This window comes from Sparus aurata, chromosome 6, assembly GCF_900880675.1.
Source record: "Sparus aurata chromosome 6, fSpaAur1.1, whole genome shotgun sequence".
NCBI classification, from domain to species: Eukaryota; Metazoa; Chordata; class Actinopteri; order Spariformes; family Sparidae; genus Sparus; species Sparus aurata.
In genome coordinates this window covers 33,568,628-33,582,862 of record NC_044192.1, presented here as the reverse complement: position 1 = coordinate 33,582,862, position 14,235 = coordinate 33,568,628, and the positions used below count along the sequence as shown (strand labels likewise).

At 43.0% G+C, this 14,235-nt stretch overlaps 1 protein-coding gene across 1 annotated transcript; it reads left to right on the top strand.

Annotated features, from left to right (window-relative positions):
• The first annotated feature begins 667 nt into the window (after nucleotides 1–667).
• On the top strand, nucleotides 668–7,949 carry LOC115582544 (Krueppel-like factor 15). The gene is made up of 3 exons (XM_030418544.1): nucleotides 668–850; nucleotides 3,161–4,329; nucleotides 5,571–7,949. Exons 2-3 carry the CDS (start codon nucleotides 3,227–3,229, stop codon nucleotides 5,737–5,739), a joined length of 1,272 nt encoding a protein of 423 aa, XP_030274404.1. The 5' UTR covers nucleotides 668–850; nucleotides 3,161–3,226; the 3' UTR covers nucleotides 5,740–7,949.
• The last annotated feature ends 6,286 nt before the right edge of the window (nucleotides 7,950–14,235 follow it).

The following is a 14,235-nucleotide window of genomic DNA, read 5'->3' as shown; positions in this document are numbered from 1 at the left end:
TAATTGCACCTGAAATTTAAAACTCTGGCACAAATGGTCAATATTGATAGTGTTGAATTGTTATCCATATTTTATTTGGTCAATGTAGAAAACGAAGAATAAACACAAAGATACACACTCTGGACTCTCAGTCATGCATCATTCATAGTTTCTGTTCATCGTTGGACACCTCTTGAATGACTCAGTCAGAAAGTAGGTCAGCAGGGCCTCATCCAGGTCTTGCCTTTCAGAGACCACGAGTACAGGAGGAGTAGGCCTAACTGAACAAAACAACAAGGGCTGATGAGTCATCTTTGGAGCTTCACAAACATTTACGTCGGGAGGAGTCAACGTCCTTAAGTCTGATTATTTCTCAGCATAACTGTTTGATGGCAAACGTCAGATATGAGAGTGCTCCTGTTCTGTGAGGACAGCTGCAGGTTGACAGGATGCAGGATAAGCAACCCTGTAGCTGTCCTGGTGGAGGGTGTTTCCCTTATTTTGTCCAGCCCCTGTGTACACCACCACAAGGCCACATTGTGTTTTCTTGAGTCGTGCTTCGGCGATCCCTCCATCAACACATGGCAGTCAGAATTTATCGAGCGGCGGCCAATGAGGTCGCTCCTTTTAGGGCGAGCCTCCGCCGCGCTCGGCCAATTGGAGACGCGGAACGGGACCCGTGCCTCCGAGTTGTGCAGCGATGTAGTCACGTGACGCTGGGAAAGAGGAATGCCAACATGGACCCGTGGCAAGGACGGGATGTGAGCGTGCTACGACAATAACACGACGAAGGAGAGGAGAAAACGGGAAAATCATCGAAGCCATCGACGGCGCTGGCTCTCCACACCGAGCCTCCCCCGATCCACACACGGTAGGTCGAGCCAAATTTCCGGGATTCCTCTTCTCGGATCGACCCGTACAGGCGGAGGAGTATAAATAGAACAATTTTTTGACCCAGCCGAACTTGAGACTCGTGGATTCCTATACAGACGCAGTTGTATTCAGGTGGATTGCCATGTTGCGGGGCGCTCCTCCCGCATTAACGCGCTCTCAGGGGTGTTTTTTCCGCTTTGACGGGCCGATGGTTGGATCAGGGTTAGTTCTCCTGCTGTACGCTTATGGGCGCGTCAGTGCGGGCCGTGTTTACCAGCGCCTCGTTCGTGCCCTGTGTGAAGTATGAGGCCCTGCTGCAACATGTGCCCGACGGTCTGACAGCGGCAACAAACATCCTTTACATAAGCGAATGGAGAGTTTGTTACCTCTTTCAACAGAGACGACCCTTTTTTCACCCTGGTCGCAAACATGAGGTCCAGCCCTAACCCAAAAGGCCCCCTCCCCCCACTGCTATTTAAAATGTTAACTTTTAATATACTTGAGATTGTTCATCAAGATAATTTTTCATCATATGTATTTTCTCTATATAATTTTTCTTTTATTATATACATATAGTTGTTATGCAAGCACTTGGCAGAAATAGTAAAAGAGGAGTGCTGGAAGTTGTTCCACAGATGAAGATGGACTTTTTAAAAGGACAGGTTATCATAGGAGGCTCAGGGGATTATTAAATCAAGGCGACCCTTTATTTGAAAGCATATATCAGATATCAAATGTCAAAATTAACTAGCTGGCTGAAACACCAGGTAATGTTGGGTCAAAGCTGGATTACCAGCAGGCAGAATGGGCACCTGCCCCGGGCCCCCAGCTTCTAAGGGCCATAACAGCGTGTGGGATTGATTTTGTTAATCTAATTAATTGCAAATATTTTTAAAGGTGCACATGCAAACTGACGTAAAGGACGACAGAATTTCATACTGTTTAACTTTGTTTATATTTGACGGGCCCTGCCACCTTTCTAGCTTCAAACAGTGTTATGGGACCTTATTTTCTTCTGAGAACAGCTTGTTTATTCAGCCATGGAAGCTTTCTGAATTTGTATTATTACCAGGTTAATATTGTAAATATAAAAAAAATCCACAAAACGACACATTTTCCGTGTAAAGTGCTTAAAGTTCAATAACAACTAAAGGTAGTTAATAGGTCATAGTGTTTACAATTTTTTAGTATTATTGAGAGGCCTGTTTGAAAAGTATTTCATTGCCGGAGAGGTCTTCTGGCCATGAGCTGATCGGCCAGTCGTAGGGTTGACGGTTTGATCCCCAGCTCTTACTGTCTGCTGGATTCTGGCTCTCTCATGATGTGCGCGCAATATCTTATCAACACAATCATTTATGGACTTTGGGTAGAATTGTGTCAATATTGAATGGACATACTGTGTTATCATTAATAGAGTTGTTCCGACATGCTTCCTACCAACCGTAAGTCCTGGAATAGGTATTAGCGAGTATTCAAGTCTTTACTGATCCGAAACTACGTGATTTATTTGAGCTGAACTGAGCACTAATATATACATTTATTAACTCACTGGTAATTTACTAGGTTTTAGCCATTTAGCCAAGTATTGTAACCGGGAAGAAAAATTACCATCGGCACATCTCTAATTATTTGTCAAGATTTTATTCTCCAAAAATATAAGCAATCTTTCTACCAATTTTTTTTTTTAATTTGTCATCTTGTTTTAAATGTGTGAAGAGCAGATTATAACAGCGGTACTCATTGAATTGCATTAAATCCACAATATGTAAGAATTTTAGTTTAATGAATTGAAATCAACAGAATGTGAAGAAATAACAGTTTTGTTTATTCTGTTGCAGAGATATCTGCTGAAGTTAGCATGCTAAGTAGCTAGCCCTGAGCCTCAAAAGTTCCTCTGCTGGCAGTGTAAATGCCCACACTCCCTTAGTAGCCCAGCTAGCTGCATGGCTAACCAAGCTAACAGTTGCTACAGTCTTGGATGTATACCCATAATACAGTTAAAAGCAGTTAGCAGTTACTCTGGTGATAAACTGACCCTGTTTGTCAGCAGTATGAATTCAACAGGTGAACCAATTCTTACGTATTGCAGCTGGAAGCATCACATGATTAAATCTGGGCCTCTAACAATTTAGCAAACCAGTTGCTGATGGAATAGATTACTTCTTAAGCCTCTTTTTGTAGCCACATTTATCCTGTAGCATCCATCCTTTTAAAGTTTAAAATCCATATCTGAGGTAAATATGTCACTCTTCATGCACTTTCACCTTCCACTAGGTAATAAAATCCAATCTCAATGTTGCCCTTGCAGGTTTTGTGATCACACCTCTGGATAGTGTTTCCTCAACATCCTCTCCTCTGTGCTTGGCCTGGATCAATGGTGTCTCTCAGCAGCAGAACGCTGAGTTTGGACAATGACCTGTTCAGGGACAGCAGCAGCAGCAGCCTGTTCTCCCTCGACCTGGGAGACGGAGCCCGCAGCGAGGGAGGCAGCTCAGCCTCCTGCGACAGCCCCGAGGCCGAGGAGCTGGGGGCTCTGCACAGCTCCAGCCCTGAAGAGGAGGAAGATGAGGAGGAGGAGGAAGATGAAGACGAGGGGGCACGTCTGCATATTTTCCTTGGAGCAGAAGCAGAAGATGAGTCTGCGAGTCAGGAGCCGAAGCTGCCAGAATTCCCTTTCCACCCCTCTTCCCCGTTCTCCCCGACCCTGGAGGACATAGAGGAGTTCTTGAGGGAAAAGATGGAACTTGTCAAAGAGGGGCTACTGACCCCCAAAGAGGAGGCCTCCCCTCTGCCTTGCAGTGAATCTCCATCTTCCACTAGCCCCCCAGCAGCTTCCTCAGAGACTTGCAGTGACCCCGGGACTAGTGCCTCCCAGTGCACTTCAAGCCCAAGCACCCCTAAGAATGAGCAAATGAGCCCCAGCCCAGCTGATGCTTCCCCTTCTGCCCAACTTAACCCGTCACCATCCACTTTAACCCCGCCAGTGCTACTGGGCGGGCCGCTGGTGCTTCAGCTCCAGCCCTTACCCCTGGCCCAGCCTCAGACCCCAGCAGGCTCTCCTCCTGGGGCCCAGAGTGGCATCTGGCTCACTCATCTGGTCATGGGGCTCCAGGGTGGAGCAGGACAAAATGTTACTCTGCTGGCCCCGTCAGTGTCCTCTACCCCCACCACCTTGTTATCACTTAACAGTGGAGATCCTAAGTCTCCTGACCAGAAGTACGTGAAGATCGCCCCTTTGCCCATCACTATGCGGACGCTAGAGATCACGGGGGTGACTGGGGTCGGGGGCCAGGCCAGCGGCCTGCTGAAGGCCGTGGCCCCCCGGCTGACCAGGGTGCCGCCTACAGAGAGGGTCCATAAGTGCTCACACCCAGGCTGTGGGAAGATGTACACCAAAAGCAGCCATCTGAAAGCCCACTTTCGCCGACATACTGGAGAGAAACCCTACACGTGCAGCTGGCCTGAGTGTGGCTGGAGGTACGTGAAGTAATGTGTACTGATAAGTAAAGAAAAGTGTTTGGGAGATTTTCCCACTGGTTGAAGTAAGGCAGGTTGCTTTAAGTACTAATGAGAGAATGAAACTCAGTCAGGAAGTCAAGTCGATGTCGATTTTGTGTGAGCAGCAGTCCAAAACCCTAGTATGTTCAGTTTATACTTAAATTAATCAGACAAAGCAAAGAAAACTCTGTTAGAAGATCTAAACGTTATCCAAATAGTTGCTGATTTATTTTCTCTCTGTCAGCTTATTGATTTTCACAATATTAACATAAAAATAAAGATATATTCCAGTGTTTTGGAAGATTTTTGAAATGCTAACGCACTGATCTGCTAACTTCATCCAATGTGCAAGTGCTGAGCGGTAAGAAGACTCAACAGAAATGAAAACGTGTCCTTAAAGCATGATTCGTACATTTCAAAACAATACTTTTTTAACAAAGTGTAGCAAGTATATAACATGCACTGAGAGTCATATTCAGGGTGAATGTTCATACAATTCTCCTGAGTTATAACCAATATATGTTGCATCTGAAATCTCTCCATTATTCACCTATTCTCAAAACACACATTACTTACTACAGTATAGTGAGTTCAGGCACATCACGGGTGAACTCACTGAATTTACTCACCCATCAAGGCATGCGTTACATTGTGGGACTTCGAAAACTGCTATTTCTATTTCATTGTGGTAAATATAGTTATCACTGTAGTAGTCTGGGCATGGTTTCGGACATAGCCACAGTCATATAGTGAACGTTCGACTAGTAGAGTCATCACTAGGACTAGGGCTGCATCTAACAATTACTTTCATTGTTAATTTATTCTGTCCATCATTTCCTCTATTGATCGATTCATTGTTTGGTCTATCAAATGTCAGAAAATGACGGAAAAATGTCCATCAGCATTTGCAGAAGCCTCAAATTTCTTGTTTTGTCCACAACCCAAAGATGGTCAGTTTACTGTCATAGAGGAGTAAAATATTCACTATGAAGAAGCTGGAATGAGAGAACTCAAACCAATTAATCAGTCATCAAAATAGTTGGCGATAAATGTAGTAGTAGGCAACTATTCGACTAGTCGTTGCACTCCGTGGGCTTACTACTTCTAGCTACACCGTGGATAGTTTTGACAGCCTGTGATCTCATCACTTGATAGTAGAATGAGCCAGTGGTCAATGTAAAAAAAAAACTGATTGTTTCGGCCTCCTCATGTGTCTCCAGGTTCTCCCGATCAGACGAACTGTCCCGTCACCGCCGCTCTCACTCTGGCATCAAGCCGTACGAGTGCTCACTGTGCGAGAAGAAGTTCGCCCGCAGCGATCACTTATCCAAACACACGAAGGTCCACCGCAGCTCCAGGCCCAGCAGGATTATCAGAGCCAACGTGTGACACCTTCAGCTGGCCTACAACCTGCCCTGTACCCACCCACCCAGCCCGACCTGGCTTCGAACCAGTAGGCTGCGGGATTCCCTCAGGACTTTTGGTGCTTCGCAAGCAGAACTTTCATAAGAATCTCGAGAGCCGCCTGCTGTTGTACCCTCACAGTCTCCTTCCTCCCTCTCCTCCCTGTGGGTTATCTTCCACTGTTCCTTGTGAGCAGCTCGTCTTAGACTGAACAGACAGCCACCTCAGGAAAAAGTCAGCTGAAAGCTGATTTCCTGGCCTTCACACTCACACAAGACAAAACACATAACAGGAGACAGTGTTACAGATGCCCTTCTTGCAACCACTGCGTGCACTGCTGTTCCTGTTCCCCAGCTACCAGGTGCTGTTGGAAGCAGGGTGGTAACCAGCAACAGGAGTGTCTTCTGTCATTTCCTTTCTGCTTTTGTGATCGCCCTTCTTCCTCAAAGCCAAAGGGTCCACATGAATTCAGCTTCCCAACGTTTTAGTGACGATTTAGTCCATGGAGCGTCACATGTATGCCATGTGTTCTAATCACAAGGCTTCATGGAGGGTGAAATGGTGATTAAAGCAGCAGAATCTCCTCTAATTACTTAGATTTTCACGGTATTAGAAGTAAAGTCTGAGATATTCTTTTAAACTAAACTCGTGGCTCTTCTCGCAATTTAACCGAGCAGAGGAAAAACTTCCGATGTGTTTCACATCCAACCCTGGCCTTTATTGCATTCGTCCAATCCTGATCCACCCTGTTTTGACCTGTATGCCTTTTTCTCAGCCCCAAAATGCCCTAATCTCTATCGATGCCTTTGTGTATATCACAAAACCTCACTTGATCCCACTGCAATCATGTGACTGCTCTTATTTAACTGTGATTCTAAACTGGGGGTTGCCAAACCAGAAATCCCTGTTCTGGCCCTGCGAGAGCCAGAAAGCGACATCCTCGCTGCGTGACAGTTGATAAGCTCTTTGTTCTCTGAAATTCTCTTGGAAATAATTTTGCAGCCGAACTCATGTGGCCTAGAAAACAACTCGGCCTATATGCTATGTTTTGGCTCCATGGTGCAAAAGTGATGTGAAACACTGCTCTCTCTTTTTTTTTTTTTTTTTACAGTAGCAGATGCTGTAAAGCATTTCTCTGTTGGTTATATAGCAGCAAGAAAAGCTAAAAGGTTAAACAGCTGGAAAGGCAGCTAACATCTATTCAATGATCTGTATTAGCATACTCAATATAATATGTACTGAACGTGTACAGCTTGTAGCCTTTATATAGATGTTTTTTATCGAAGAGGACTTTCAATCAGTGCATTAAGCTATTCAGTCGTGATTCTGGAGAGGTTTGATTGTAAGCGTGATCAATCTGTGGAATGTCAGAGTGATTACGGTCTGGGATTTGGGAGTCCCACTCCACCCATTCACAAACCATTAAGCTGAGTCTGCTGGTCTCAAGTGCACTTGTGTGGTTAGTGGAAAGTAAGAAAAACAGTCATTGTGCTCTTATGGCAGTTCCATAAAATGTATTGGAACCATAAAATGCCAAAAAAAAACAAACATGGGTGGTTAAACTGCACGGAGCAGTGCAGTCACTATTGTCATTTCCCCTCTGATCTCAACACTTTGGTGCTTGTTAACCAACCAGTGCTTCTTCACGTGAGAAACTGTATAACGCTTTACATAACTGGATCGTCTCTGTTGAACCAGCAGACACTTGCTTCTGAAAACCGCAGGCTACTGGCAATCTTGAGTTAGCCCGAGCAACAGTGGTGCTTTTGAATGAACTCTGAAGTTTGAGCACTCCTGCATGTAGCAATGCACAGTCATTTTACACAGTAATCATGCTCGTCTGCGTCTCTCTGCATCATGGACACATTCTGTCCCGCTCTTAACAAACAACCACGCTTAATAATGTAAAAAACCCATTCAAAGCAGACAGACGGGCAGACGTATTTATCTGTCTGAACCAGCGCTGTCTTTGTGTCTGAGCCTCCCCAGGCTGCTTCTACTGACCTACATCCAGACCTGTATCCCCTAATCATCATCATCCAATTCTCTCTCCCTCTTCTCTGTGTCTCTCTCAGTCCTGCCTGCGTATCTGGTTGAACACAGGCTGTATTTTTTTTTTTGTTTTTTTTGAATACCAGAAATGCTATTTTCCTATTTGCAAAAATAAAAGCAAATAAAAAAATGAAAATGTTGAATTCGTTGCTCTGTTGTTTTCTGAGGGATGAACTGTAGCAGGAGTTATAGTTATTGTAATATACGAATTTGACAATTTAAGATATTGAGTTGAAAGGGTTATTTTTAATCCTCGCTACCATTTGACACAATGATATTATCTTGTATATTATAGTCCTTTTCAGACATATGCAAGCAAACGATTGGCCAAAGCTAATTATTCAGGAACACTTAAAGTCAAGTGAAGTTTGGTACGCCACAGAACATTTCTGGAGCTTTGCAGAAAAACACGCAGCGTACTCCTACACCACTCAATTCAAGAGAATTCATGTGTTTATTGTCATATGCACAGCAAGGAAACATGTTTCTCTGTACAATGAAATTCTTCCTTTGCTGTCCACAGAATGCCAACAATGTAAAATAAATATATACAACATGAATTTACAAAATAAAGCAATTTTACAAGGCAGCATGTGATAAATAAAGAAGAAAGAAACAACAACAATAAAAATGATAAAACAATGCAAGTCTGAGACGTGCAATTATGCATGTGCAAAAATGTAAACAGTCGGAGCAGTTATGAGTCAGCATTTTTTAACATGATTGTAAACTCCCATCTGCTGTTTAGGAGTCTGGTGGCCGTGGAAAAGAAAGAGTTCTTTCAGCCTGAGGGTAGAAGTGTGCTGGGGGTGGGTTGGGTCTTTTAGGATGGAGGCAGCTCTCCTGTGGACTCTGCAGTGGTGGTGTTCTCTGCAGAGAGGGCAGTGGAGTCCTGGTGATCTTCTCAGCAGTCTTTACCACTCTCTGCAGGCGTTTGCGGTCCATAGCAGAAGCGCTGCCATACCAGATGGTGATAGAGCCGGTCAACAATGCAGCTGTAGAAGCTGCTGAGGATCTCAGGCGACATGCCAAACTCAAGTAGATGGAGACTCGTATTAAGACATTAAAAATCAACCCTGAAAAATCCCGAATATAAAAATTGCTCATCCAGCGTAATCACACAGATGAACTGAGGCAGCTGATCTTCACTGAGGCAGCTAAGCTAAAAGCATCAGCACGCACATTGCCTTGTCACACTGTATGGAACTACTTTATGTCCTTTTTAATTTTTTTATATTTTGTTGGAGGCGAGGTAGTTGAGCTCAGACAGCCAACAGTGAAGAAGTGGGACTTGCAACCAAAACGAGTTAAAAGAGTCTGATGGAAACTACAGAGTCGGGTGATAATTCTTGAACACATCGTCTCCATTTGATCTTTTGTTAAATAATAATTTCACCCAAAAATGTATGCCAATTGAAAATCGGGTGAAGTTTTGTAGTCCACAAAACATTTCTGGAGACTCACAGCAAAAAAGCTTTGCAGCATTCTCCTAAACAGCTGACATAGATGGGGACAGCCCCCAAACAAACTCATCAACTCAACAAATGACTCCGTACAGCTCATCTGACATAATCCAATTCCCCAGAAGCCCAGAGATCCCTATGATTAATAAAGTTGTCACTAACACCCTTTCCAAAGCCAAAATCTTCATCGATCAGTTCAATTATGAACACTTGGATCATGCTGGACGAGCTGTATGGAGAAATTTTTATGTTTTTTTTTTTTTGTTGTTGTTGTTGTTTTTTTGCGTTTTACATCATGTCCCCCTCTAATTCAGTTGTTCAGGAGAATGCTGCAACACTGTTTTGCTGATAAGTTTCCAGATTTTTTGGTGGACTATGAATCTTTCCATCTGCGTGCTGAATAGACATAACATGAGTTTTCATTTTTGGGTGAACTGTTCTTTTAAATGAATTGTATCATCCACAAATAAAGAAATACAGAATGATAGAAGTAATAAATAGAATATTCTGTATTTTACCCAACATGCTTTAATGAAGCAGAAATGTACCTCTAAATTTTATTTAGCATTGCTGTCTTGGTAGAAAAATGTACCGGCCTGCTCTCCTTTCAGCGTGTCTATAATCACCTCCTCTCTGCTAATTTACCCAGTGATTGTCTCAGTGAGATGACACCAATCTGAATCTCCTGCAGCACAGAATCACAGCAGGGATTACAGCACAGTGTGGGTGGCACGATAACCACATCAAGGCCACTTCGGTGAGTCTGAGTAAAAAAAAAAATGCTGCAGGCAGGTTTCAATCCTGTAATCACTTTCCAATACTGATCTGACTGCTGCAGTGTGGCGCAATATCTGTTTGTGCAAAACTCGCACAAGCAGAGAGGAAGCTGCTGCTCTGGCTGCACGCATATCAGGGTGGAATTTCTGGCTGCTGGTGCTTTCCAGTTGTGCTTGGCTAGGAAGGAGCACCCGGAGGAAACTGGGACCAGCTTCAAAGCAAAAATCTATGTTTCCTCCTTCCCTGCTATGCTCTCTTACTCTGCGGGACGCTCTCACTAATCTGGGATGATGTAGTCATGAAAACATCTGATTCCTGTTGTGCTGCTTTGATTCATAAACTATAGCTGAAACAGGCGTCTGAAGAGAAAGTCTGCTGGAGCAGGAGGACAAGGGGGAGGAAGGAGGCTGCCTTTAAGAAATGGAATGTGCCCACAGGCTGTAATGTAATGAGAGGCGCTGACAACAGTTGTGACCAGAGATTATTGTACAATAGAGTACTGTAGTGTCTTTAAAAAGAAACAGTTCTGCCTTTAAAGAGCTACAGAATTCCTCTTATCACCTCCCTCTAAAAGCCGTAGAACAGGGAGGAACATTGTTGTTCGGTTTTAATGGGCAGTTTGAGGCTGTTCCTTTGTCAATTACAAAGAAACTTATTTTGATAATTTATGGGAAATGTTTTTCCTCCCTATATTCCTTCTTTTCCTCTTCCTTCTTCACTCTGGCCAAGATGGAAACTAAACTGGATACTTATAGGAATCAAAGAAAGCCACCCGAGGAAAGCTTAAATCTGGTGATAAATATTTCACTAATTCACAATGGATATAATGATTATGTTCAACCTAAAAGACACTGCTTGCATTGATGAACCCACAGAGAACTTAAACCCAACTCTGCAGTTTCCATCAGCTCGACACATAGGCGTAAATCCCAGGGAGCACGTGCTTGCTAGTGCTTTGCTAAAACCTCCATGGATCAGATATAGTCACCATTTACCTTGTACACAGTTTGAATATGCCCTACGTGGGCTGCAGGGAGACTTTTCGCTGCCGTGAGTGGTCGCTGGGCTAAATTGAAGCATGACTGAGCAGCGTCATAGCATCCTTGTCTATAATGCTTAGTTTTCCTTAGCAGGCATGGTGACAGTGTCTCAGCTGAGCGTTCACACCTCTTTTGGTGTCCCTCAGGAATTGCTCTTGAGAAAATTTCCTAAATTTGTCGCCTCCAAAGTTGACGCTCAATGAAGCGCTTTAGTATATTCCAGCTCGTTGTTCTGTTTTTGTGACCCACACCTTCACTGTATTGGTTCAGTGGCACTGCTCTCATCGACCTGGTATCTTTCAACAGGAAGCTGTTTTCAGTGGGTGTAAGTGCTGATAAATTCACTGTGTTCTCTGTTCCCAGCACCAAATGGCAGACAAACAAAGTTATCCGGTGACCCTTGTGAAGAATATAGCGGCTAAACACTCCATCCATCAACTTTGGAGGGAGCAGCTGCATGAAATTTTCTCAAGAGCACTTCACATGAAAAGTCGTGCTGTAACTCTGCTATGGTTCACTCTGTCAGCTAAGGAAAACTACATTGCTACATTTGCGACTGCAAACGTCAGCTATCCACTGGCTAACACCAAAAGTGAGCTGTGAATAAAATTTAAAAAGTCCAACACATTCATTGTTTAGACCGTATCAACCTCCAATGGCAGACTCAGATTGCCTTATGTAGTATAACTGCATCGTGTGCCATTGCTGAGGGCTATAGGGACACAAGTGCCCAAACAAACATAGCTAAAAGGTGAATATTTGACCTTCATCAGGAGGCCAGAGACACCACTCCAGAAAATGTTAATGTCATGTACACAGCTTCTCTTACTGCCCCCAAGTGACCAAAAAAATCAGTGAAGGATGCTTTAAGAAAGCTTTATAGCTACTTTTATGTCAGCTCTTGTGTCTAAAACAAAATCATTACAACTGTATTCCACAGTCACAACATTATATAGAAATAAGCAATTTGTACAATTTTGGCATGCATACAAATCCCAGGACTTTAAAAATATATCAGACATAATGTAGGCGCTTACTACAAACTAAACTCATTACATCATAACAATGTCGCGTAAGGAAAACTTGTATGTTGAAGTAAAGATGTATGTAACCCTGTGATCCTACCCTCTCACTGAAGTAACATAGTGCAGAAACAAGAGAAAGAGCGGGTTGGCTGAGACAGAGGGCAACATAATGCTTTGACTATCATGACAGAGACTGAAAGTTTTACTCATATAGGTCACAATGGATCCAGTCATTTTTGCACAAACCTTACAGTCTCTTTGATTAACAAGACCTTCCTGTATATCTTAAGTCTGCAGCTAAAACACCGCTGGATTTCCACAAAAGACAGATGTAGAAGAAGAAGATGTTAATAGGGGGAATCCAAATACTGTAGATTTCTCCCACGGCTCTGATGAGTCACTCAGCCAGCAAGTCAATCCAGCACCCCCACTCTATAAATAATCACCCTCTGGTGCTTGAATGCATCACATGAGGGGCTCAATAGTCGCAGTGTTTTTGGCTGATTGTCAGAATCCTAGGACTGATACTATGCTCTGATTGGCTGCCATTAAATGCAGCCAAATGTGTTATGCAGCAAGGAGACATGATGGTGTTTATTCAGTGATAATGTAATTTAGCGTAAGGCAGCTTTTTGTCTCCAGTGTGCCTGTGATTCCTGCTAATTTGTTACTTAAAGGTGTTAATATTTTTGTCTTGTTTATCTTGAATGGACACCACATATTTAAAATATAACATCTGAATTGTATAAATGAATCATTTTTAATTCAGTCTCTGTTATCAACACATGTTTGACCTGAGATCAGCTATATGTTATCTCTGCATTTACACCAGATAAGAGCAAATTAAATTGTGTACAATAAGTAACTAAAAATGAAGGCAGAGGGGCTGCTTGAGAGTAACGTGACACTGCTGGGATGTGCTGCCACTTGGTGGTTAATTCAAAAACAGACTCATAGTTCCATTGTTTCTAATGTACATTTCTATGGACAAGAGTGACAGTCTGCCTTAATAAAAAAATCACTACAATGACGGTTTTACTGTTATATAATTTTCATTAACAAGGACTGCAATGCAAAAGAAATGTAACATTCCAAATTGGAAAGAAAAAAGGGGGGAAACAAATAATCATTGGTTTGAACTCTAATTTGTTTCAGATGATTTTATTAATAATGCAAATTTCATCAAACAGTAAACTCAATGCATTTTGCATTAAAATGCATGTTCAAGGACCCAGTCACTCAAAGATATTAACATCCACCTCACACACACGTAAAGCACAGACCCTCTGAGAAATGTGTTTGAATGTGAACACAGTTGTGACAGATCTTAGGTCACCAGGCAATTTGTTACAGACAGGTGGGCAAAACTAGCTCAGGGCAACCTCAGCAGATTCTATAAACTATTCAGTCCTAACAACTATTCAGCGAACGACTTATAGTAGAATGTGTAAGTTGTTTCTGTGTTGGTGGGAGCCAGTTTATAGTAAGACGTGTCAGCGAGTGGGTGCTCTGCTGCTACACCTTAATGAGCTGGAGCATCTCTGCTGCTTTGTCTGGGCAAACCTGCAAACAGTGTAAACAATTGTCTTGTTTGGATGAAAAAAAAAAAAGTTTTGCAGAATCATTTTGTGATAATAATGACTTTATTTTTAGTGATTAAAGCCTGTCTGTTTAGTGTATTACAGTGACGTCATTTAAATCCCACGCTCTAGACCTTACTATAGAAAGAAAAAGGCCACTAGATGGGAACAAAAATTCACACCTTATTCCTGCGGCAGGCTCAAATGTTACAACTGAGTTAAACTGCAGAAGCCATTATTCACTTGGCCTGAAGGAGTGGACATTTAATGTATCGTGTACATCAACAAGTATAACCCTCTGCAGCTATCACTCTCCTCCAGATGGTGGCCATTGTAGAGATGTGTGTTCAGACTGCAGAATGGGGACCCATCTCCTGCTCAAATGCATGCTGGGATAGACTGACAGTCATATTAGAGTGAGGAAGAAATACATGTAGTGTGGGAATACTCTGCACAGGCATTAGGAATGCTTCTACCACCTCTTTGTTTTCATTCCTTTCTCATCAACAGGTGCCAACTACATTTCCCCACAGTGGCGCTGCCT